This window comes from Ictalurus punctatus, chromosome 1, assembly GCF_001660625.3.
Source record: "Ictalurus punctatus breed USDA103 chromosome 1, Coco_2.0, whole genome shotgun sequence".
In the NCBI taxonomy this organism is placed as follows: Eukaryota; Metazoa; Chordata; class Actinopteri; order Siluriformes; family Ictaluridae; genus Ictalurus; species Ictalurus punctatus.
Genome location: NC_030416.2, coordinates 13788755 through 13814088, shown reverse-complemented (window position 1 = coordinate 13814088; position 25334 = coordinate 13788755). Strand labels below are relative to the sequence as shown.

At 37.7% G+C, this 25334-nt stretch overlaps 1 protein-coding gene across 3 annotated transcripts in view; it reads right to left on the bottom strand.

Annotated features, from left to right (window-relative positions):
• Positions 1-24043, bottom strand: part of rapgef5b (Rap guanine nucleotide exchange factor (GEF) 5b) — a 48428-nt gene extending 24385 nt beyond the window's left edge. The window contains exons 1-11 of one of the 3 annotated variants that reach the window (XM_017471309.3): positions 23613-24043; positions 20055-20117; positions 19545-19651; positions 19102-19223; positions 18090-18258; positions 14702-14789; positions 10705-10756; positions 10181-10251; positions 8573-8698; positions 1554-1684; positions 869-969 (exon numbers count right to left, since the gene is read on the bottom strand). In XM_017471309.3, coding sequence (XP_017326798.1) covers positions 869-969; positions 1554-1684; positions 8573-8698; positions 10181-10251; positions 10705-10756; positions 14702-14789; positions 18090-18258; positions 19102-19223; positions 19545-19651; positions 20055-20117; positions 23613-23777 — 1195 coding nt within the window. In that variant the 5' untranslated portion in view covers positions 23778-24043. Of the gene's footprint in view, positions 1-868; positions 1008-1553; positions 1685-8572; positions 8919-10180; positions 10252-10704; positions 10757-14701; positions 14790-18089; positions 18259-19101; positions 19224-19544; positions 19652-20054; positions 20118-23612 lie in introns of those variants that run through there. The other 2 variants (XM_017471311.3, XM_053681282.1) reach the window with 2 other exon arrangements.
• Positions 24044-25334: the final 1291 nt, after the last annotated feature.

Sequence of the window (25334 nt, the reverse complement as noted above, 5' to 3'; positions counted from 1 at the left end):
CACACCATACAATATAGACATATATTGGATATAGAGCTATGTTTTTGAACATACGAGTCAACATGTGAGTCAAGTACGACTTGAGATTTAGTCCCAAACTTGAGTCCCCATTTCTCCTGGAGGAATCCCAAAATTTGCCTGTACATGTATGAAAGAGCCAGTTTAAATGCTCAGCTTATGTGAAACAATATTATAACAGCTTGGAATGTAATAATAATAGAAAAGAAATTAATAACTATATTTCACAAAGTGCAAAGAAACATTTATTGAACGTTTCTGTTTTAATTTTACTTAAAATCTAAATCTGGTACATGCGGAAAAATGATCATTTAGGCTGAAGGAGACAAGGTGACAAAACAGGATTGTAATCTCATGACAAACATTAACTCTGCTCTGTAAAACTTGCTTTCACTAAAGAGCTGGTGAAATCCTCCTTTAAGACATACACCCTTCTCACAAGATTTCCAGCTAATAATGCAATGTTCGGTTAACCCTTTAAACTCCGAGGAGCTGTCAGCAGATTCTGTAGGACTTCTCCACAGCCTAATAGTTACACCGCAGCTAGATAAAAAATATTACGTTAAATAACTAAATATAAAGCTGAGACCTAGCGCCAGTAGTGCAGTACATGTACGACTGCTGGTCTTTTAACCACACATGTGAGACACTACTCGTATTCTGCCCAGAGATACACTTGGGACTCATCAAACAATAGCAATCCTCGCTCTGTTGACATTTTATATGCGCACACTCCTCATTTGTAAACTAAGCAAAAGTAAACTGAGAGCAATTAAAACTGAGCGTAATGTTCCATCTGGCTAAAAACAGCAACGTGCTCTCTAGGGTAAAGTGTGAGATGAGAGCCCACCTGTCTCTCTTGCTTGAGGGCTCCCGCTGTCCTCGTCCAGCGTCAGGTGGCTCAGCAGGTGTTCCAGAACCTTCTCTGGGCTGGCAGGCATGCTGGCGTACCTGTGAGACAGAGGTAAGTCACTGGATGAGTCTTCCTCCTCAATGGAGGACAGTGAGCGGCTGCTGCTGCACCACTCTTCGTCCTCCGTGCCCTCCTCGTCGATGTAGCGGAAGTATGGTACGTCGAAGGTGGGTACCGTCACCCGGTCACCGCTGCTGCTGTCCGAGCCGCCGTCCTCGTCCTCGTCTTCCTCCTGCTCCACCAGCGCCGCCAGCATCACCCTGCCCTCCAGCGGACGCTTGCTGCCCATGCTAGCACCGGCACTTACCTACCACATTGACTCGGGAGCTCCGGAGTGCCTGCTGAACCCTGAGGACAAGCTGCAAGCCCTGTGCTGCTTACCAACTTCAGTGTAAAGTGCTCAGTGTGAGAGAGCCAGTGGAAATGCAGCACATACTCAGTGAATGGGTGTTCGCTTTGTGTGGAGAAAGAGAGAGAGAGAATGAATGAAGGGAAGAGAAGAGACTGAAAGAGTGATGGGAGTGAAGAAGAGAGAAAGAGAAAGGGAGAGTGTGGAAGAAAGGGAAAGAGTGTGCACTCACGAGCCTGTACACACCCGTGTGTGTGTGTTCATGCAGCTCACCTCCTGGCATGAGAGGAGGGGGAGGAGGAGGAGGAGGAGGAGGGTGCTTGCTCTGACGTAGTCCTCTGAAGCAGCAGCATCTCTCGGCTCCTTTCTCTCACACACACACGGACTGCTGCGTCACCGAGGGGCTGAGGAGAGAGAGAGAGAGAGAGAGAGAGAGAGAGAGAGAGAGAGAGAGAGAGAGAGAGAGAGGGGGTGAGAGGGAGGGAGGTGGAGTGTATCACCAAGGAGATTCCCTTTTCCTCCTGATTTCCATCAATATATACCCCCCTCCAAATCCCCAAATTACACCAGCCACATCAAGCAGTTTTTTATTGTATCATCCGGCGACACAATTCAGGCCTCCGCATTCATATTCATGCACGGTTTTATGCATATTTTAATGGAGTTCATTAGCAAAAGTGTCAGTTAATCACTGTAGTCTGGCTTCAGTTTGTAGTGTCATGCACTGTGCAGTTTTCTAAGCTCTGTGTGTGTGTGTGTGTGTGTGTGTGTGTGTGTGTGTGTGTGTGTGTGTGTGTGTGTGTGAGAGAGAGAGAGAGAGCATATATCAGAGGCGGTGCCTTTAGAACAAAGGAATCAGGAGGTGTATGGGTCATGCTATAACTCTGCCACCTCATCACTTGGATGTTATCAATCTTACACACTCGTATAATCCGTAAAGCATTGGTCACACACAACAATATGACAAATATGGGAGGACCTCTTTATGGTAATTCTTCTCTGCTGTGCCCTATGCTGAAGAAATTGCTAGGAAGTGCTGTGCCTTGGGGCAATATCTAATCTATTCTGCTCCTAGCCAAGTCCTGTGTGGTTGAGCATGATTCTATAGCAGGGAGAGGACTGTTTATATCAAACCTTAACCAGTGTGGTTTAGTTCATGAGATTACTGCATTGTACAGCACAGTAACTGGTTTGTTATAGTGCTGCACTAGAAACCTTATTCAGCTGGGTGTGTAAATGTGGGTGTGCTGGTACTGGGGACAAAGAGGAAATTATTTCTTACACAACTGCATTATCAGGCCCAGTATTAAAACTGATGGTCATTGATGCACCAGTGTGTGTGTGTGTGTGTGTGTGTATATATATATATTTGCATTTTAATGTGTTATTGTTTCCCGCATCCTGCTCAGGAACCATAGTTGCCCTTCAGTCAATTTTAGTGTGTGTGGTTGGTGTATGTACATGTGGTGTGTGTATGTATGTATATATGTGTGGTGTGTGTGCGTGTGTCTATGTATGTAAATATGTGTGTGTGTCTACGTATTTACATATACATATACACACACACACACACATACATACATATACACATATATATATATATATATATATATATATATATATATATATATATATATATATATATATATATATATATATATACACACATATATGTGCATGTGTGTGTGTACAAAGAAATGGCAGTCATTTGAAAGATGCTTTGTAAATAAAGTTTCTTTATTTTGCTAAAAAGTGTTCATTTCCCCGATGTGTGAAGACTTTTGGGGCACCCTGTATTGAAGTACACCTGAAATGAACACCAAGTTGAGTGAACTTAATTATTTAAGGACACAGGTTCCCGTGTGTGTGTGTGTGTGTGTGTGTGTGTGTGTGTGTATATATGTGTGGTGTGTTTGTGTCTATGTACGTACATGTGTATGTGTGTGTGTGTGTGTGTGTGCACGTATAATTAAGCAGGCAGATAGGCTGGAAGACCTTGCACTTTTCTGCCCTAATTGCCAATTGCACCGAAGACCTTAATCACACCTGTCCACACACACACACACACACACACACACACACACACACACACACACGCGCAGATGAGAGGCTCTTGCATCCAGTCAATCAACAGCAAAGACTGCAACGACAACTAACCCACTAAAGTGGCTTTTACTGGGACAATCAGCTTCTCCCCTTTAAACACACTCCATTAGAGCTGTCACAGACACACACTGATGTCTATAGGCACTGTACTCTGTCTAGCTATTACTCAGGAAAAGAACACTATTAAAAAACACAATCTAGGACAACTCTACAAACCCAAAGCTCCACACAGTTTTGCATTACATGGAAAACTGTTTAATAGAGAACACACCATTATCGTAGTAAACAGACCACTGGCACCAATACACTCGAGAAACCTTTTATACAGCCGGGTATTTTTTTCAAAGAACTCTTGAAGGCTAACACATGCTTCCTCCAAAAAACGTACAACCAGCCAACCAGCACCTTTTCGAACTCGTGATACATCACAGGGCAGTGTAACACACACTGAGGAAAGCTCTATCTGCCCTCTTCTGCATACACAAGCTCACATATGTCTATGATTGGCTAGTTTTGCTCTGATTGATGGCATGAGAGATTGTATCATCCCACCCAACCATAAAACAAGGCCAATTTTGCTCCCTTAGATCCCTGGCCATGTATGGTTGTGGAATCTTCAAGGTTCAAACTCATGATAGGGTGAACGCTTTTTTGTTGCACCACTCGTAGGCCCTCAAGCAACATATTCAGCTCTTGATCCAACGGAACAAAGTTTCTCTAAACAAAACTTAAAAAAATAAAAAAATAAAAAATAAAAAAAAAATTGGGGTGCAGCTTTCACTGCAAAATTTTGTTAAGGAGGAGAGGAAGAAGAAGAAGTAGAAGAAGAATAACATGACTAATAATACTAATAATAATATCAGGATAGATCCAGACCTCTTTATTTCGTCAAAAAAGTATAGAAACCTTGCTAGAAAAGCATCTTTCAGGGTGAGTCAAATGAAAATTTGTTTGTTTTTATTTTAGCATTTATTGCACATAGGTGTCACAAAAATGTATCATGGTTAAGGTAGCAATAGCAGAGGCTACTGAGAACAATGGACCAGTAGTACAATTTTACTTCTGCAGCCATAAATTGAAATGTACTGTTTCTCTAGTTGATATTCCACTTTTAAGGTTTTCATTTGACTCACACTTAAAGTCCCTTCTGAAAGTATTCATATTGTGATCTCAAACCTAAATATCTTCAGTGTATAGCAAAAACTAAAGAATTGGCCTAGCTGTTCCAGTGAGAGGATCTCACAGAATGCAGTGTCTGAACTTCACCAAGCATCAATAGAATTGGTGTCCTGTTTTGTGGTCAGATGAGACCAAAATCACACTTTCTGGTCATGTACACCATCAGTATGTTTAAAAGGAAAAGTACCTTTTTAAAAATAAAAAAAATATATATATATATATATATAATTTATTTATTTTTTTAAATGGCACCTATACTATAGATTATGGAATTGGGATCAGTGATCAGTGCTTTGGGGCTGATTTATCACTGGGTATTCAGGAGCTCTTGTAAAGATGATGTAATAGCACCATGAATTCTGCTGAGTATTCATTCATTCATTCTGCTGAGTAATTCAGCCGAGAACATGGTTGCCTCTGCCGAGAGAATTGGCTATAGGTTAAGCTTTCAACAAGGTGATTAACCAAGCATACGTTCAAACATCCAAGCTCCTACAGGTTTCTTCAAATGTTTAAGAAAGAGACTCTGTATTGTTATCTCTAGGGTAGGGGTTCCATCCATCCATCCATCCATCCATTTTCCATATCACTTATCCTACACAGGGTTGCAAGAGAGCCTGGAGCCTATCCCAGGGAACTCAGGCCATAAGGCGGAGGACACCCTGGATGGAGTGCCAAACCATCACAGGGCAATGGTAGGGCTTACAAAATATAATTCTAAAACTAGTGTTTTTTTTTTTTTCTTTTTACTAAATGTTTTGTTTGAAAAACACCATTAACTAAATCTATACAATGTTTTGTATGTTTGAGTTGCATAGAACTTGTGTTATTCTTTTATATATTATTTTTTTGTTCATTTTCATGAGGCATGCCAATCATTCTTGAAGGCGCTGTAACTGATCATTCTTAGAGTATGTTGTCAGTGTAAGGTATCAGGGCCAAACAAGCAAACAAATTAAACCCTGTGACATCTGAAATATCCAAAAGATCAATTCAGAGAAGGATCAATAGAAATGTCCACAGAGGTCATCCCTGTGCTATACCTCTGGGGAAGTACTTACCTCTCCATTGGTCCTATTGTGCATTATCAGTACAGAGTAAAACAGCATGATTAAAGCTGTCGTTCGAGTGAGAGGTCATTCACACCCTGACTACCTGGAGGCTATTGCAGAAGCTTAATATCTGACTTATTAATATCATTTTGTTCATGTTATTATAGACTCTGGCTATTTCTTGTATCTATTAAGTTTTGACTAGACTTATTTATGATGTGTGCTTTCTGCAAGCTTAAAAGGGAAAAAAAAACGTAAACTATCAGAGCTATGCTATGTAGAAGCTAATTATGAGGACCTCGTTATCTTTCACACTGTGGTCAGGCACTGTGCTAAAGACATTAAAATGTACACTTCCATAACACAGTGAAGTTATCTATATCTACTGTATATAGGCAGGGAAATAGACTACAACCTAAAACCTAATAGCACTGTTATATCATGTTTCTTGTTATATCTTCCACATCCTTTTAAAAGGCGAATGAAAAATGTTTAGAAAAAAAAGAATGCTGATATTCACCCAAACACAATTATATAACTGTTTGGAAACCCTACAGAACACAAGCTTCTGGAAATCAAGTGGTCAAATACCAGTTTGTGTCTGTAATCATCTCCTTTCATTGACGCTGAATTCGTGGATTCATGTTGTCATTAATGTACGCTATGTACACACACATTTTTCATTCATGTTAAATAATACTTCATACGAAGCAGCACTAAAAGTATATGCTGTCCCTATATGAAACAAATTGTTTGATACATGCCAGTGTGAAATGAGAACTGAAGAACACTCAAAGGTCAACCTTTGTACAGGCAAGAGTAAACCACAACGTTTGTTTAATTCCAGAGTTTACAGCCATGTTAGCTGTAGCTGTTTGAGTAAAAGCAGAGATGTCCCAGGACATCATTCACTATGAATGGTATGTACTTTTAAAGTAGGAATCTAAATCAAAAGAGCAGACTGCATCCAAATTGCCATGTGCTTGCTTATAAGCATCGACATACACCAGAGCACAGTCATGTTTTAATCAGAGACACCCAATTCGAATAACAGAACATATACTCTATCTGGTTCAGTTATTGAATTATAACTGATGCGCTTTTTTTTTTTTAACCACATGGAAAAATGATACATCTCAAGTATCCTGTTTGACATTACACAGAATGTGAGATAAGGTCAGCCAGTCAGTACATATAATCACATCACAAACCATGTAAACTAACTAATATACACTGTTTGAACTAGAAACACTTCTGAAGGGAATAAAGAGTAATCTGTTTGACTTTCCTGCTATGCATCATATATGGCCATGTCTGAGTCAACAACCTGCTTCAAATAGCACACTTTTATTAAATAATGTTCAGTGTTAGCACTGAACACGACCATTACCCCAGCATATGAGATACAGATTTTATACAAAATATTACAATTATTAATATCAAAGCATGTCAATTCTGTGGAATATTTGCCTGTAATGTACATGTTATTTTGTGCAATGATCAGGTAAATTAAGGTAGAACTAATGCAGTCACTAAAAATGTTGTAAACAAGTAAGGACAGATCAGAACAGATCTTTTATACGCTACATATTTGAACAAGAATTAGGTTCAGGTGCCACTCCTATCAACCAAGAACAGGAATCTGAGTCTACAGTGGGCACTGGCTCACCGAAACTGAACAGCTGAATGTTGAAAAAAATCAATCTTTAACTTTCACTTTTTTTTGTTGTTGTTGTAGCCTATCCACTGTTTGGCATTGTTATTCATACTGAAATGCTTTTCTGCTCGCCATATTTGTAAAAAGTGGCTATTCGAGTTACTGAAGACTTCCTATGGTGTTTACACCCACAGAACTGCCACTCTGCGTCATTCTATGCAAACTTTACAGACTGTTACGCATGAAAATCCCAAGAGATCAGCAGTTTCTGAAATATTCAAACCAAGCCGTCTAGCACGCAACAACCATGCCAAGATCAAGCTCACCGAGATCACATTTCCCCCTTTCCAGTGTTTGATGTGAACATTAACTGAAGCTCTTGACCTGTATTCGTAGAATTATGTGCATTGCGCTGCTGCCACATGACTGACTGACTACATGAATGAGCAGATAATTGCATGTGTGTAGAGGTGTTCCTAATAAAGTGGATGCATAGTTGTAATAAATGTCACACAAAAATTTTAATGTTATGATTTCTAGAATTATGATTAAATAGTTGGTTAGAAATCGGTGTAAAATATATTTTTTTTCCACTTCTGTGTTTTAGTGACATAAAATAATCTAAATAAATGCAGAGCAAATATTATAGGCTGAGCCCATAATAACCACTGAATCAATGACATGCTAACAACAAAACTGCATGTAATAATAAGGCAGGAGACCTGTCTGTTACAAGTCTTCAATCTCTGCAGTTGAAAGGTCAGCAAAACAGGCATTTGTATATATATATATATTTAAAAAAAAAGTTAAAAAAACTAAATAAAACACTATTTGATGCCTGGGTATACTAGTAGGTAGACTGGCTTGACCCAGTCTTGTGGAAATTAGGTCAGACTTTTCGGTCACTGTTAAAATAATTAGCAAATGACAAGAAGTGAGGAAGTGGGAGCTCAATGAAATTGGCCAATTAGAAACAGGGATATGATCATTAATTGGCAGATATTTGAGCTCAGAAATTCAGCTCCTTCCTATCCTAATGGTAGACTCTGATGATGATGATAATAATATTGCAAAAAAAACATGTAAATGTATATCATGTGACTGGTTTTGAATGTTTACCTCAATATGATTCAATATTCCAAACTGCATTTCTATTCATTATTGTACACATTTCAGGGTGCAAGCATTAAAATCATCAGGACTTCTGATTTTAGACAATAATTACTATTAAACACCATTCACAGTGTATATTGATGTCAATGTGTGTCTGTGCGGTGTGTGTATACACGCTGACTCACCTCTGCTGGTCGTTCGGTGGGTTTAAGCGGGCTGTGGAGGAGGCGGCATCCATCCTTGGCTAGACGTTGGACCATCTCCCTGCGACTCATGTCCTCTCTGTTGCGTAATCCAGTCCCAGGGTCCTGCTGAAGTGCAGAGGACACAGAGAACACATATCTCAGACCACAGTCCCACGCCATGGAGCTTCAGCACACACCACAAGTCAGTACAATGATGCCTATTTCTTCAGGTGAGACAGAGAGCTCTGGCTACCATAATCCAGTGCAGGGGGTCATGGTATAAAGCTTGGGATAGGAGAATCTCTCTAGACATTTCATGAGAGGGAACCTGCATTTCTCTTTCCTTTAGTCTCCCTCTCTCTCTTATTCACAAAACAAGAGTGGGGGTGGGCAGGAAACATCTGCCAGTGGCTCCAGTCATGAATAGGAAGTTTCACAATGTCCTGAAAGTGGGAGACTGAGCAGCGTTGAGTCCAGTAGGGTATGTTACAGTGTATTTATAAAAAGTCTGACCAACATAGTGTATCAATAATCAAAATGATATGTGGTGTCACATGGCTGTACTGGGACCTAATAACTGTAAAGAATAACTACAGAAGTAGATATTACAGTAATCTATACAATGATTCAGGATTGTTCCCTTAATCAGTAGTTCTCCATCAACATGCACACCTGCACATATACCCCCACCCACACATACACATATGAACAGTAGGCTTCCAGGATGTAACACTTATGATCTCATCCTTTAATGTGACAGAAACAGAAAGGAATTTGCACGAGCCACACAAAAGGAATACAGTCACTACAGCGTATATAAAGCAGTTTAACCTCATACTGGGCAGATATGTTCGACATAACTGGAACACTTCACATTCCAGGACACCTTGTCTGAAACCCACATCTGAATATGGACAACAATGAACAATATCTAGTGACAAAAGGGGAATACTTTAAAGTCTTGCTCTCAATCTGATATGCGTAAAAGACAAAATAGGATCAGCATTTTATTTAAACTATTCTGATATACTCGATAACACTGTGGTTATAAGCAGACACATACAATATTTGTCCATAGTGGTCAGTTTGTTAGACACATTTACTATAGATGCATGTTGTAAGTACATTCGAACATTAATTATAAGCTTGGACACACTACAACCCACGTTCCAAAAAAGTTGGGACGCTGTGTAAAATGTAAATAAAAACAGAATGCAAGGATTTGCAAATCTCAAACTCATCTGTTATTCACAATAGAACACAGACAACATATCAAATTTCTAAACTGACGAAATGTACCATTTTAAGGAAAAAATAAGGTCATTTTGAATTTGATGGCCACAACACGTCTCAAAAAAGTTGGGACAGGGGCAACAAAAGGCTGGAAAAGTAAGTGTTATGGAGTAATGATTCACAGAATTGAAAATATAGTCATCTATTGCCAGTACAGCTGCCAAGAACCATCAACTATTAATCAAAACTAAAAGAATTATCTGCAGACAGACAACTAATAAACTTTTATTCAAACCACCCCCCAAAAAAACTGCTCATTTATTTTTTCAGTAGATTTATAGTATACACCCAGACATGTCCAGATTTGTACCATACCTTTTGCTCATTGGAAAACAATGTGCAGGGTGGGAGGTCAACGGAGTGCGCTGGGACAGTGTCCTCAATCACTGTAAAAAAATTAAAAATAAATAAAATTATATATATATATATATATATATATATATATATATATATATATATATATATATATATATATATATATATATATATATATATATATATATATAGATAGATGGATATAGATATATATAGATATATACAGATATATATATATATATATATATAGATATATAGATATATATATATATATATATAGATATATATAGATATATATAGATAGATAGATAGATAGATAGATACAGAACTCTTTGTTTTGTGACAGTGACAATGGATTACAGTGCCTAAGAATATGATAGCGGAATACATGCTTCACTACTGTTGAAATACTACTAAGAATAGTATTCTTTTAAAAGTGTAGACTTTTGTATCTCCAAGTTTAAACATAAACAAACACCCCTAGAGTTTCCTTTGTTACAATAAAAAATGTAAAGATTCCTTACTTGAATTGCACCTTCCTTTTCGAGCCAGTGCTGCGGTCAGTTCATTCTGCACCTGTTAAAATGAAACACTTTAGCAGAGGAGCCTCCAGCAGCATGTGCAGCTCAAGTCAGACATTATCCACTCTAAGCAAGTATAGAGAACAGGATGCAGATGACAGCCACACTGCTGGACCAGAATCATTACAGTGTGAGCAGTTAGGACATAACACTGCTGAACACCATATCATGTAGAAAATCAGTATCCACTGCCTGGCAACGACAAAGGCAGCTCCATAAGGAGGATGAAGTCTCCTCACAGTTTTATAAGTCAGAGATGGAGTCTTGCAGGGCATGTAGCTCAGTGTGGGCGTGCATGCATGTATGTTAGACAGTATACATGACAGATTGACCTACTTGTAATAATGATAACAAGGTGAGTGGTTAAGTGAACACTTACCTCTCAACTGTTTAAATTGTAGCTAGTCTTAATTGTCTCAACATGAATAAAAACATGCCATTGGTCTAAATCTGTGTCTTATTGTTTAGGTCTACTTAGAGTCTCTATTTCTCCGTCTACCACTAGTGCTGTAATTTCTTACATAGAGAGTTCACAGCTAAGTCATTTTAGTTGCAGCTACAGTACGTGTGTGATTCTCGTAGTACAGCAGCTGATTATGTCACTATATGCACAAAATCATATGAATTACAGTCCATTACCACCAAACATTAAGTTGAGTCCAATATATAACAATGCTGAAAAACATATGTATGATAGAGAATAGCTAGCAACTAATTTGACAGCTATTTGTCTAAGTTAATGTAGCTTATGTTGTAAAAAGTAAGTTTTCCTTAAAGTAAGAATTTGAAGTACATGACAAACCAGCTATTGCATACATATTGTATCATGAAATTCAGTGTTGTTGCCTCACAGCCCCAGGGTTCTTGGTTCAATTCATGAACTCGTGTTACTGTCTTTGTGAAGTTTCAAGTTAGGCTGTGTCCGTGTGGGTTTCCTCTGTTTGTAGCTTGTTTTAACAACAGTTGCTTAGAAGTTAAATTTGTCATTTAGATGGCTGCTTTTAATCTGGACAGTTCTAAAAGCAACCATCGTTGACATCTAGGGAATCGGCTGTTGTCAAAATCAAGAAAACTCGAACTTTGGAGACAACGCAGTCAAAAGGGGAAAGTGACAGAGCCCATGCTAAAACAAGAATAAATAAATATCGACATGGCTTTTGAGAGGTGGCGAAATCTCCAGCAAAAGTTCAGTACTGCAGTTTTAAGGTCATGTATGTTATGAGATATAAATGTACACTCAATTTTCCAGGAGAAAGATACACTTTAAAGGTACAAAACATGTCTACTTGAGGGTATCACCTCTGTGGCAAGAATTAGACTGAAGAATAAATATATCTTAGTAAAATAGTCTATGGGGCTGGTTTTATTCACTGCGCTTATATGTGTGTGTGCACACATGTGTGAGATCAATCACACTAATAAGTAGATAATGCATGTTTACAACAGTGAGCTCTCTATGTAACATACAAAGCGTTGTGAATCCAGGTGTGTAACGGCAACTAAAGGAAGTGTTTAACTCTGCTTAGTGGCCCATGAAAACTACATTTCACATGGGGCCAGACAGCATGGCATCCCTTAGCCTAAAACAGTGCTGGTCTGGGAGCCATGCCACAGTAACCCTGTCTGTGAAGTTCTACTTAATGTTACCTTTTAACTACCAGAGAGAGAGAAAAAAAATCCATATATAGAGCATCCAAAATCTACCATCATATCTACCACAAACTACAATACAGAAACACACATAAGCCAGTAATCTGACTTATGGTTTCAGCTTTGCTTACCTGTGTTTAATGCTTTCTTTAATGAGTTATTGAAATGTATTAAATGAACTATAACATTCAAAATGCAGTAAGATTACCAGTGTAGTGTGTAACGCGTTACTGTAATTAAATTACTTTACCCCTGAAAAAAAGTAAAGTAAGCGATTACTCTTCATTTTTAAGTGTTACTTATGATGTACTTGCATTAGATACTGTATAGACTTTCAGCAATACTGTATAAAACAATATTGAATTGAAAACCAAAATGTATCATTATTTTTTTTATTATGTAACTCGGCTCCTTTAAATTCGTTAGCTCTACGCTAGCGCACGGGTTTGCACCAGGTGGCTGTGAAGTTGCTCAAGTTCAAGGATGTCAGCAGAAACGGGTGGCTGTTTTGCCAAATGGAAATATTCCCATTACTTCATTTTTTTGATAAATGTGGACAAGAACATCCTGTCCTGGGTAAAATATATTTTTTTAAAAACCACTATGTTAAAAACACTACCTCACTCTACTAGTAGCAGCTCTTGTTTTTAAGCACGTGTATATATTTTTTGCATAAAAAATAAAATGGTTTAATAAAGCTATGCTTAAAAGGCTATACTATTCCATGTTTGACTCAAATGTATTTAAAAAAAAAAAAAAAAAAAAAAAAAAAAAAAACTTAAAGAAGAATTTGATTTCTATTGTCCATGTGGTCAAGGTTGATAAGGTTGTTAAGAAGTAATTAGTAATGCAATTAATTTTCAGACAGAGTAATTAATCAGTAATTTACATACAACGTTGATGATGTAATTAGTAATTAATGACTTTTTTTTTTAAGTAATGTACACAACACTGAAGAATACGCACCAGAACAATATGGCTCATTATAACTCTTAACTGCTTTTTAAAGCTCTTAACTGATTGGTATTGTAAATCGAATGAAAAGTGGAGAAGCAAGGAGCTTTCAGTTGTTATGCTCTTAGAATCTGTAACACACTAATGCCAGTGATTCGAATAATCCGTCTATAATCAGTTTTAAAAAAAAAAAACTGTAACACCCCGCTTTATAACTTAGCATTTAATCATGTTATTTTTAAATAGTTATTGCAACATTATTTTATTTTACCCATTTAATTATTTTTTACTTTTACCCTTTACATTTATACTTCATATTATTTATCACAGCACATATTTACTGTATATCGATGTATAATAGTCTCTTACACACAGCACGTAGACATGCCAGACTCACTAATTCAATTATATCGATATAATTACATAATTGAACTCATCTTTATACATTAATGAATAATTAAATAAATATTCTACTCCATTATACTTTGGATGCACAAACGTGGACAAGCGAGGTTTTTATGTCTGTTGCCAAGACGATTATCAGTATACAACCCCACCTCGAGAAGCAATTCTGCAGCATTAGCTTAATGGTTGGACGGACGCAAAGTGGGCTCAGCATTGCCTCGGTAATGTACAATCAGTGCACTGAACACTCTGACTCTCAGATGTCAATATGGACCAAGTACATGTGAGTTTCATTACACACTCGTTCAAGAAGGAACATATAATTATTTATTCTGTATTATAAACCCTTTATTCTAATATTTTGAGATACTGGATTTTTGATTTCCATGAGCTGTAAGCTGTAATCATCAAGATTAAAACAAAAAAGGCTTGAAATAGTTCACTTTGTGTAATGAATCTAGAATATATTAAAGTTCCATTTTTTGAATTAAATTACGGGGGGAAAAAATGAACTTTTCCACGATACTCTAATTTTTTGAGATGCACCTGTACATGTTGTAATAAGTTGCATATCACTAATTTTAGTCCTAGAGTATAATAATGATAATCCGTTAACGTATGAACAATGCTTATGATCATAGCCATAGTGCTCCAGAATGCCCAGCACACACCAGCTATTAGTGGAGAGAAGGGAGTGATGTAGCCAATTCAGAGATGGAGATTATTAGGGGGCCATGATAGATAAGGGCCATTGGGGGAATTTTGCCAGGACACCGGGGTTATACCCCTACTCTTATACGATAAATGTTCTGGGATTTTTAATGGCCACAGAGCATCAGGACCTCGGTGTAACGTCTCATCTGAAAGACGGTGCGGTTTCAACATTAGGTTTAAAAAGATCAATCATTCCAGGAGTTGTGGTTTTCCTCACCTTTGATGTGAGGTGCTCCAGAGCTCTCATCTGGACAACATCTATTGGGCTACAAGCAGGAGAACTTCTCTTATGCTCTCCCTCAGACCTGCAGAAACAGACATACACACAATAATTTAACAAGACACCTCACTGTTTTGTGTTTAAGCATACACCATCATATAATAGCATTAATCCTAGAGCAGTGGTCACCAACCCTCTTCCTTCAGATCTACTTTCCTGCAGCTTTCAATGCATTAGGCATTTACCACAATGCCATTATCTGTATCTGGTGATCTCAATATTTCTAGATTTATCTGTATTTGGATTTAACCCGAAAGTGGATGTGGTCCACTTTCCCACAGAAAGGGAGACGCAGCATGTACTTAAAACATTAATTTAGGTCTGTTCTCTTCCTGTCTGTATAACAGTTAACCCGTGCTTCATTCAAGTCTTTTTAATAGCTCAGCTAGAAGACTTTATGAGTGAAGTCCTGAGTTTAGGAACAGAAACACAACTGGTGAGACACTGTTGGCTCAGTCTTAGGTTAATGCCTATAAACTCGCAGTCTAAAAGAGATGTATTCAAAATGTGCTGCTGCCAGTAATTAACTATACATCCACACAAAGGGCTTTAATTTATACCAGTAAGTATTTAACATCAGGAAATCTTCATGTGAACAGCCTGCATGCAAACTGAAAGAGTATAAGAGAAATAGAGAAAAGGAATAAAAAGCATACCAGTCAGAAGAGACTGCATGCACTTATAGACACCTGCTGGTGAGTGCTGTAACTGATCATGAGTCCCAATTTCCAGGTATAAAAGTGTTACTGATTACTGGGCTTTTATAATTTTGGGAAAGCGCCTAATGTTCATAAATGTTGATAACCAGGAGCCATATTCACAGAAACACAGACGTTACACAGTGCCACTGATGTGAATCACCATTAACCAGACACCTCCGGCGTTAATACGATCATGTGCTAAATAATACAATCATCCTGTGCCGCAATTGACATCAGACATAAGAAGAAGCAGCAGCAGCAGTTCATGACCATACGTTTTGGTGGCGCAGGTCAACATTAATAATGATACAGTCTCAAGCAAATTCATTCAAGAGGCAATTACACTTGACTGTTAACAATGTAAACAATGGAAGAGGCAGTTGAGAGTAGACAACATACAGTCATCCAACATACACAGTCCAGCAACTCATTGTAAGTGGCTTTAGACGTACCTTTGACTTACCGTGTTTGATAGTGTATTTCCCGAAGGGCTAATATTAACCAGGGTTGCAAGGTTGTGGCAAAATTGCCAGCCCAACTACATCTCAAAAACCCCACGAAATTCCTGACACTAGACCAAGAAATTTGAGCACTGGATAATGGAGACACATTTTTGCACACAGTCTGATATATGGATATTATCCACTCCGAAATTCCCCATTTATCTTACAATAGAAATGGTACTGTACATCATAGACAAACTGTCTGTGCTTACACTCTGCCTTGTTTGAGGAATTTTTTTTAGATTTAATTTAACTGATTACCTGCTATAAAACAAGATCTTAGAAGCCACTGATTCCTGCCCTAGAGGGCAACACTTGTTATAGTTCTCATTTTGACCTCTAAGCAATAATACCTAGATGAAGTTAAAAGGGTCAGTAAGCATGCTTCCCCAAGACTTACGCAGTAAGAATACTTTCCCAACACAACCCAAGGAGCAGAAACACAACTACCTCTGAAACTACTGAAATGGTAAGGCCAATTCATTTGTTTGTGCTATACACCAAAGACATTTGCATTTGAGATCATGATTTCATGAATGAGATCATGGATATGAAACGAGAGTTTAGGATTGCAGCTTTTATTTCCTGGTACATACAGTGCTCTCCACTAATATTGGCACCCTTGGTAGATATGAGCAAAGAAGGCTGTGAAAAGTTGTCTTTATTGTTTAACCTTTTGATCTAACGTTAAAAAAAAAAACAAAATTACTCTGCTCTCAAGGATATCAAACAACTGCAAACACAACACAGGTTTATCCAAAAATAAATTTGTTAAATATAGGTGTGCAACAATTACTGGCACCCCTATAAATTCATATGAGAAAAATATATTTGTAGTATATTCCCATTGATATTTTACTTTTTTTTTTTTTTTTTTAAGTACACCTGGGTGACTAGGAACAGGAAATTGTTCAACCATGACTTCCTGTTTCACAGAGGTATAAATATAAGGTAACACATAGGCCAAATTCCCTTAGTCATTCATAACAATGGGTAAGACCAATGAATATAGCTGTGATGTGCGGCAAAAGGTTGTTGAGCTTCACAAAATGGGAAGTGGCTATAAAAAATAGCACAAGCATTGAAAATGCCCATTTCCACCATCAGGTCAGTAATTAAGAAGTTCCAGTCAACTGGAAATGTAATTAATCAACTTGGAAGAGGATGTGTCTATATCGTCTCAACACCCTGTGAAGAATATGGTTCGCGTGGCCAAAAAATCTCCAAGGATCACAGCTGCAGAATTGCAGAAATTAGTTGCGTCTTGGGGTCAGAAAGTCTCCAAAACTACAATACGTACTCACCTACATCCAAGCCTACAAACCAAGATGAACCTCTACAAGAGTGATGGAAAGGCCATGCTCATGATCCAAAACATATGAGCTCATCAGTCAAGCATGGTGGAGATAGTGTTATGGCTTGGTTTTGCATGGCTGCTTCTGGTACGGGTTCGCTAATCTTTTTTGATGATGTCATAAATGATAACAGCAGTCTACAGAAACAATCTGTCTTCCAATTTACAGAGAAATATATCCAATTCAATTGGGACTAACTTCATCATGCAGCAAGACAATGACCCAAAACAACAAACATCATCATCAGAGGAAAAAAGTGGAAGGTTTTAGACTGGCCAAGTCAATCACCAAATCTTTACCCTGTTGAGCAGCATTTCACCTCCTGAAGAGGAGAATGAAGGGAGAAACCCCCTGAAACACATAACTTACAGAAGCTGTGGTACAAGCCTGGAAAAGCCTCACAAAAGAAGAACGCAACAGAGGTCAGTGGGTCGCCATATTGACACGGTTATTGCAAGCAAGAGATATGCAACAAAATATTCAACGTTATTTAGTTTAATTTACTTTAAGACTATCTGTTCCTATACTAGATCTATAAATATCAGGAAATGAAATCTGAAAATTTGATCCATCATCTCATTCATGTTTTGTTGTCAAACCCAAATTTCCAGTCTACAGCCGTACGCAAAAAAAAAAAAAGATTTGACCTAGCCGTTCCAATAGTTTCAGAAGGGTCCGTATATGCTGGGGCTCTTCCTAATCCTCTATACCGAAGATAATGTAAATGATATAAAATATGGTAATATATCAAGCAGATAGTACTCACGGTGTAGGGGTGGCCACATGGAGCTGATTATGGGGTGCCACGCGTAAGAGAAGATTCACTGCATTTTGCCACTGGCTCTGATTTCTAAATTCACAGCTTTGGGCTTCACACTCCTCAAAGGAGAACTGGTACAACATTTCAGAGTCTCCAAACACTGCCTGCCTTTCCACTGGAACACAGTGTTACTCAGTGTTAATGTGTGTGCCCAAGACATCTAAAGTTATGTTCAGAGAATTTTAAATATTTATTATATATAAAATGTCATATATTATAAGAATTCATAAGTATATCATTAAAAGCATTTATAAAAGGCATTCAAATCTTGTATGATTGAACTCTATATGTGAAGGGTATGCAATCGACTCTCATTTAAAAAAGATTCACCACAATGGTTAAAAACTGACATTACCATCTGCTTTGTAACTTACTGTTATGTAAAATTACCATTATAAATATTTTCATTCCAAGTTACCTTCAATGTGTATGATTGGGTCAAAGCATGCACATGTAAACTGAGGAAGTGGTTAGGTAGAACTGTTCACTGAGTTTAGGTATTACATTTTTGATTATTTACCTTTGGTGACCCATCTGAGGGGAAATATCTCTTAATAACCCATGACATCATATTTTCTTCTGAATCTCTCTGTAATATTCTACCAATATCATGTTTTTTCAAGACAAGGACGTAAACAAGCCATTTTAATGTGCCTCATATAATATGAACTCACCCAACACCTACACTTTTAACATTCCGACATTCCTGTGGACAAGTATAACTAACTTTAACTTGTGAAGTTCATTTCAGCTAATAGCCATAACAAATTGTCTTAATAATGAACTATGCCATTACTCACTAATTAGGCATTTACATTAGCAGGCTTGGATAGCTAGCCACCTACCTGGTACATCTTCCAGTTCCAATAAGATGTCATTTGAACCCATCTACCACTGCCTTGATTTATTTATTTATTTGTAATAAGTAGACCACATGGAGTAAGTCTCCTTTATATACCTGAAAGAAGGATGCCCAGCTTGAGCAAAACATTCCAGACTCTAACAGCTGCATTTCTGTTTTCAACAAACACACACTGCTCCGTCAGCCACTGCACCAGCTCCTGTCCTATAAAACTCCTTCTGTAGGATAACAAGAGGGTTACAAATCAAAGAGACACCACATGGTAACTTAAACCTGTGTGTCAGAGGTCAAAGAATAATCATAAAACCGCCAACACAAACCTATACGATATATTACTTTCAATATGGGGTCATTATGGTTTTAGATTTACAATTCTTATAATGTAAGGTTTAAAGCAATTATAAAAAGTATGTAAGGCGACTTTATTATAAGGTATTATAAATAGTTGAATTATCATATATTAAATTGAATAATCAGTTGGAATACATTTTAGTAATTAAAAGCATTCTGATTAAGATTTAAGCCTTGTCTAAACTTACTTGATGATTCTGGCTAGTTTCACATGGGCTTTCCAGTTTACTTGTCCATTAGATAAAAAAGCATTTCTGAGTGCACGGCCAGCACAAGTCACATTTTGGACACAAACCTACAACACAGACACAGAACATTCACACTGAAAATACGTGCCGAGCAAAAGACAACACGTCACGTTCTGTAAAGATGTGATTTTTAGCTGTTGTCTGTGTGGACAGCAAAGGAACTGGAAGGAAAAAAACTGACACCACAACCCATATACACATGCAAATACTAAGACTAGTTCCTCTGATGTTAATCGTATGTGAGATAATCATCTTCATTCTGGGATATTCACAACTCATCGAAAATACAAAAAACAACAAAAAAAAACACTGCAGATTAACACGATACACACAACAAAGACGAGTCCAAACTTGCTGACGTGCATTTGGACATTCCCAAGAAAGTCAACCAGATTTTCAAGTCACACGAGGACCAAAAACAATGACAGTGTACAGAAATGCTTGCTTTACCTTGTGCCTGGTGTCCGAGACGAGACAGCTGACGGTTTCAGGTGGCTGCTCCTCCGATGCAATCTGTCAAGGAGAAACAGAGGTTAAAAGCCCTATAAACAAGGGCTCTCTGTCTCCTTGAACAATATACACTGTCTGCTGTGCCTTATCTTAAAACTCAGCTTTATACAGTAGTTTATTCATAAACACAGCCAGCTTAGCCTAACCATCTACCCCATTCACTAATGTGACAAAGTATGAATTACAGCAACAAAAAAAAAAAAAGTTTGACTGCATGTCACATCAACGAACAAAGATTAATACTTCATACACAAAATAAGTAGACTTAACCCCTAAACCTTGTCAGCCGGGTCAGACATTACACATTCCTCACTCTTGTAACTGCATACCTTTAATATTAGTTTCACTGGAATAAGTCATAGTAGTTACTGAAAAATATATGACTTAAGATAATGATCCAGGAGTTTGCTAACTGCTCTACGTCTCTCATGCAATGCATTCTTATTCATTCACTGTTTTCTTTCAGTGTGTCACCTCTCAATGTACATGGTGCTCATATTCTTAATACAATATTGGATTAATGAACTTCACACTATATAAAGGCAACGTCATTGCCTTAGAAATCACACGAAGCAGGTTTCCCTTCAGCTGTAGGCCATTTATAGTTTATTTTCAAATGGGATACACAATAATAATGTAATGGTTTGGTATTTCATTTATGTATTAAGCAATAATTACAGATTAAGTAAGGATTACTGACTAATCACATCAGCTTAAATGTTGTCTTATCTACTACTGAGGAACTACTAGTTGATGTAAAGTAGCCTACTCCAACATTTTAGTAACTACAATATAATATTTTTATCCTTTATTATTATGAAAAACAGGAAAAAAGCCTGCTCAGAGGAGGCAGAGGTCAATACACCCCATATTCACCACTCTGCATTCTGAGCGCTATCTGATATTTTGTATGTGGTGGTATAGACTGATAAATAGAAAAATAGATACATAGATATTAGGTATCGATTAATAAAACTCTAACAGACTTCTTACCTAGCGTCATTCTTTTCTGCAGGAGTAAATCTGCCAGCATTAGTTCTGATTAATCACAAGTCACCCTCACAAAGACATGACTCAATCTGTGTATGTGTTGTGCTTCCATGTTCAGAGATATATTTTACAAATATTACCACATTTGTTAGAAAATTAATGAAGTGTTACTGTGTCCTTTTCTTAGTTTCTTAGTGTTAAGGAGTTCATAAATCATGTAAATCATAAATCATTAGTAATGATCATAAATCATTACTAATGACTACTTAGCTAGCACTTCTCCAGGTGATATTTAACACTTAGTAAATTATGCTTAGTTCATAATGAACTACCAAATCATTATAGAACTCATAACAATAACCTACCTGTAGGTGTTAATATAGCACTTTACCCTGCATGGTTTAGTACTTATCCTGCGTTTAACACTCACATTTTAACCTCATACAAAGATTATTGATTAGTAATGGAGTTGGCAGAGGTGAGCTGGAGCAGGAAAGTATTAAGATGTGTAAGACAAACACCAGACATGGGGAACACTGCAACAGATGGGTGTTTTATCAAGGTATTAGTGAATTAGCCTTATTTTACTGTAGGCCTGATATCTAATTAATAGTGTTCTAAGGGCTTATGGAAAGTAGAGAACTGAGTTTGCCTTGAAGAATGCTTTTAGAGCAATCGGTTAAAGGAAAAATCTATCCAACAAACTTAATCTTGCCAACTTTATTTTGCAATGACATTTTGAGCTAAATTTCATAATTTAACCCTTTCATCATCACTACCTAAAGAGAGCAGCACATTAATCCTTTTTCTCCAGCTCTCTCACCTTCCCATGTGTATGCTGGTCAAACAAATAAAGTTATAAAGCTTACATTTTTTTCAAGCTAATACTGGCAGTCAGCATCATCATAACTCAGTGCAACTGCGTTAAACACTATACGGCCAAAAGTATGCGAACACCTGAGCATCACACCCATATGTGTGTGTGTAAGATTCCTTCACTGGAACTAAGGGGCCCCAAAACAAGGTCCATGAAGACATGGTTTGACAAGGCTGGTGTGGAAGATCTTGAATGACCTGCATAAACCCGTGACCTTAATCGCACTGAACACTTTTGGATTGAGTTGGAACGCCGAATGCACCCCAGACCTCGCCCAATCAGTGCCTGACATCATTAATGCTCCTGTGGATGCATGAGTGCACATCCTCACAGCCACACTCCAAAATTTATTGGAAAGCCTTCCAAGATGAGTGGAGGTTATAATAACAGCAGAGAAGGGACCGAGTGGGATTAGCGACAACCACATGTGGGTGTGACAGTCAGGTGTCCACAAGCTTTTTTCCATACAGTGTATATCTGCATTGCATCCTGGAGCTTTGAGTCTAGTGTTTGCGGTTTCCACTAATTCGACACTGGATTTCTCATTAATACAGTATGATGTTGAACGTTACAGGAAAATAGTGAGTGAGAGATGCTCTTGCTCTTTTGCCATTAGGAGCTAAAAACAAAACCGTTACAGAGCTAAAAATTTTCTCTCTTGTTAAACTCTTTTGCACCTATACTATAATGATGTGTTGTTCATGAACAATTCGTTCATTTTGAACCAATCTTTAATATGACTCGGGAACAACAAGCCGTCTCAGAGAGTGATTAGTTAATTTTTTATCACGCATGCACTGCAACATCCCCATATGTTCTGCACAGAAAACAGAAATGATTAGTTCACCTCTCAAGTCTTCGGGTTCGAGTCGTTCGTTCTTCCGGTTACCGCCGCATAAGCAATGCACCATGCAATACCGGAAACGTGATGAACAAACGACTCGAACCCAAAGACTCGAGACGTGAAATAATCAGTTCTGTTTCCGTGGAACAGACGTGATAAAAGAACGACTCGGATCAGGAGATGAGGTGAACTAACAGACTGCATAGTCTGGAGACCGAATGCTAAGCAATTAATTAATCATTTCCGTTTTTCATAATTCGGTCTTGGCTGCATTAGCCTATAGTTTATTTTATAGTTTATTAAGTACCAGATGTGTTGGGGAATTTAACATGTAACATTTTGATAATATTCTGCTGAAATAAACGAAATGACTCGAAAAAAGATTCGTTCATTATGCTGAACAAGATTCAAAGACCCGAGTCAGGAAAATGATCCGAACTTCCCATCACTATTATACTAGCAATGTCCCCCGGTGACGTCAGGGCGGCACACATTTAATGTGTTTCAGGGTTGATCTTGCAGTTGTTGTTGCTGCTTACTTTTGTAACTTTTAATAAGAGGCGAACTATGTTTAGCAGCGGCTGATATGCTCATATGTAGTCAAACATGAAGTAGTTTGATAAAATAGTGAGTCTCAGGAGAATATGACTGCATGAACTCGGGCACTCCTTCTGTCATTCATTCGACATTTGCGAGACAGGTAGAGGAACTTTAGTACTTTTTATAGCGGAGTTGTTTACATACAGTGCTGTATGGCTTAGATAAATAAGTTTTAGAGCACACTTACCAGCTCCGAGCTTTTCTTTCTAAACAGCGATGTGTGTTTGTTCAGCACAGGTGCGTCCTCTCTGCTTGGACTCAGCCGAGCTTGTTGTTCTTTCACCACTTCACTCCAGCGCAGGTATACAAGGTCACTCTTGACCGATAGCGGACTTTTCTCTAGCATCGCCATATTCACATATACTCCAGTAACACCCAGGCGGTAACGTCTTCATCCATTCATATCATAACAATCAGGCTCAATTCAACTAAACCGCCACTATGGTTCTCGGTTCTAAGCGAATACATTCATTTTGTCTCAAAGGGAAGCACAAGCAATTTAAATAAGTTCGATTTATAGGCTACAAATACGGTATATGTCTTATTTTCCTTGTTTGGTGGTACAGCGTTATGTGTAATCCTCATAAGTCTAAAGGAGTGGGCGGGATTAAACGGTGAGTAAGTAAATACAGGCGTGGCTCTGGCGTCAAAGGTAAAGTCACGTGACTTATTTTAGGCCCCTAAGGTTATTGCACCGTTTGTCTCGTGTTGTAATAGAGCACCTATGTTTATTGTTTTTGAATAAACTATATACTGCTCTAAGTATTCAAAAGTCATTTTTTATTAAAAAAAAAAAAAAACCTTCAATGTTTATAAAGAATTGAATGTATTGTTTATGTGCCCCTATTGTTCTTCATTGTTGTTTTTTTTTCTGTTTTAATTACCTTTTTATGTTTTTACTTTAAGTTATACTGCGATTTAATTTTAATGTAGTGGCTCATTGTATTGTATTAGACATTTAAATTACTAATTTAAAAAAAAAAAAACCTGTTTGTCTCATGTTTTCGCAGCGTTTTAACACTCGCTTACTGTTCATATTGTCACTATGGATCTGGACATTTTGAGATTGGTCCCTATGACAGATTTTGTTCTTACTCCAGTTTTTTATTTTATAATTTTTCTGATCAAGGAACACCTTTAAAGCTCAGCTGTTAATTGGTGTATGATGCTAAAAATGTTTCTGAAGTCACTCATCAAAAAAAAAGATTTATTTTCTTTTGTTGTTGTTGTTCACAGGCCTGCATAACAGAGAATAACATGAATAATGATTTTAATGCATTTTAGTCATTGGGAAGCATGCCATAAATATTTCTGAATTTGTAAATTAAAAGAAAAAGACAAAAAAAAAACTATATGGCCATGTGTATGTGGTCACCTGAACTTCACACATCACTTATGTGGTTCCTCACCAAACTGTTGTTACAATATTGGAAGCACACAATTGTATAGAATGCCTTTGTATGCTGTTGCATTGCAATTTCTCTTCACTGGATCTACGAGGCCCAAACCTGGTACAGCATGACAATGCTGCTGTGCACAAAGCCAGCTCCATGAAGATATATTTTTGCCAAGGTTGGAGTGGAAGAACTTGAGTGGTCTAAACTCAACCCCACTGAACACCACTGGGATGAATTGGACACTGACTGTGGCCCAGTCCTTCTTATCTGACATCAGTGCCTGATCTCACTAATGTTCTTGTGGCTGAATGAGCAAATCTCTATAACCATGTGACAAAATCTGAAAAGCAGCAAAGGGGGACTAAATGTTCAAAAAGCACATATCTGGCAATAAAGTGTATATCATGAATATTGGGGCCATGGTGGTGTAGTGGGTAATGTTACTGCACCATAGCTCCAGGGTTTGAGTTTGGGTTTACTATATTTTCTGGATTTTTACATGTTCTTCCTGT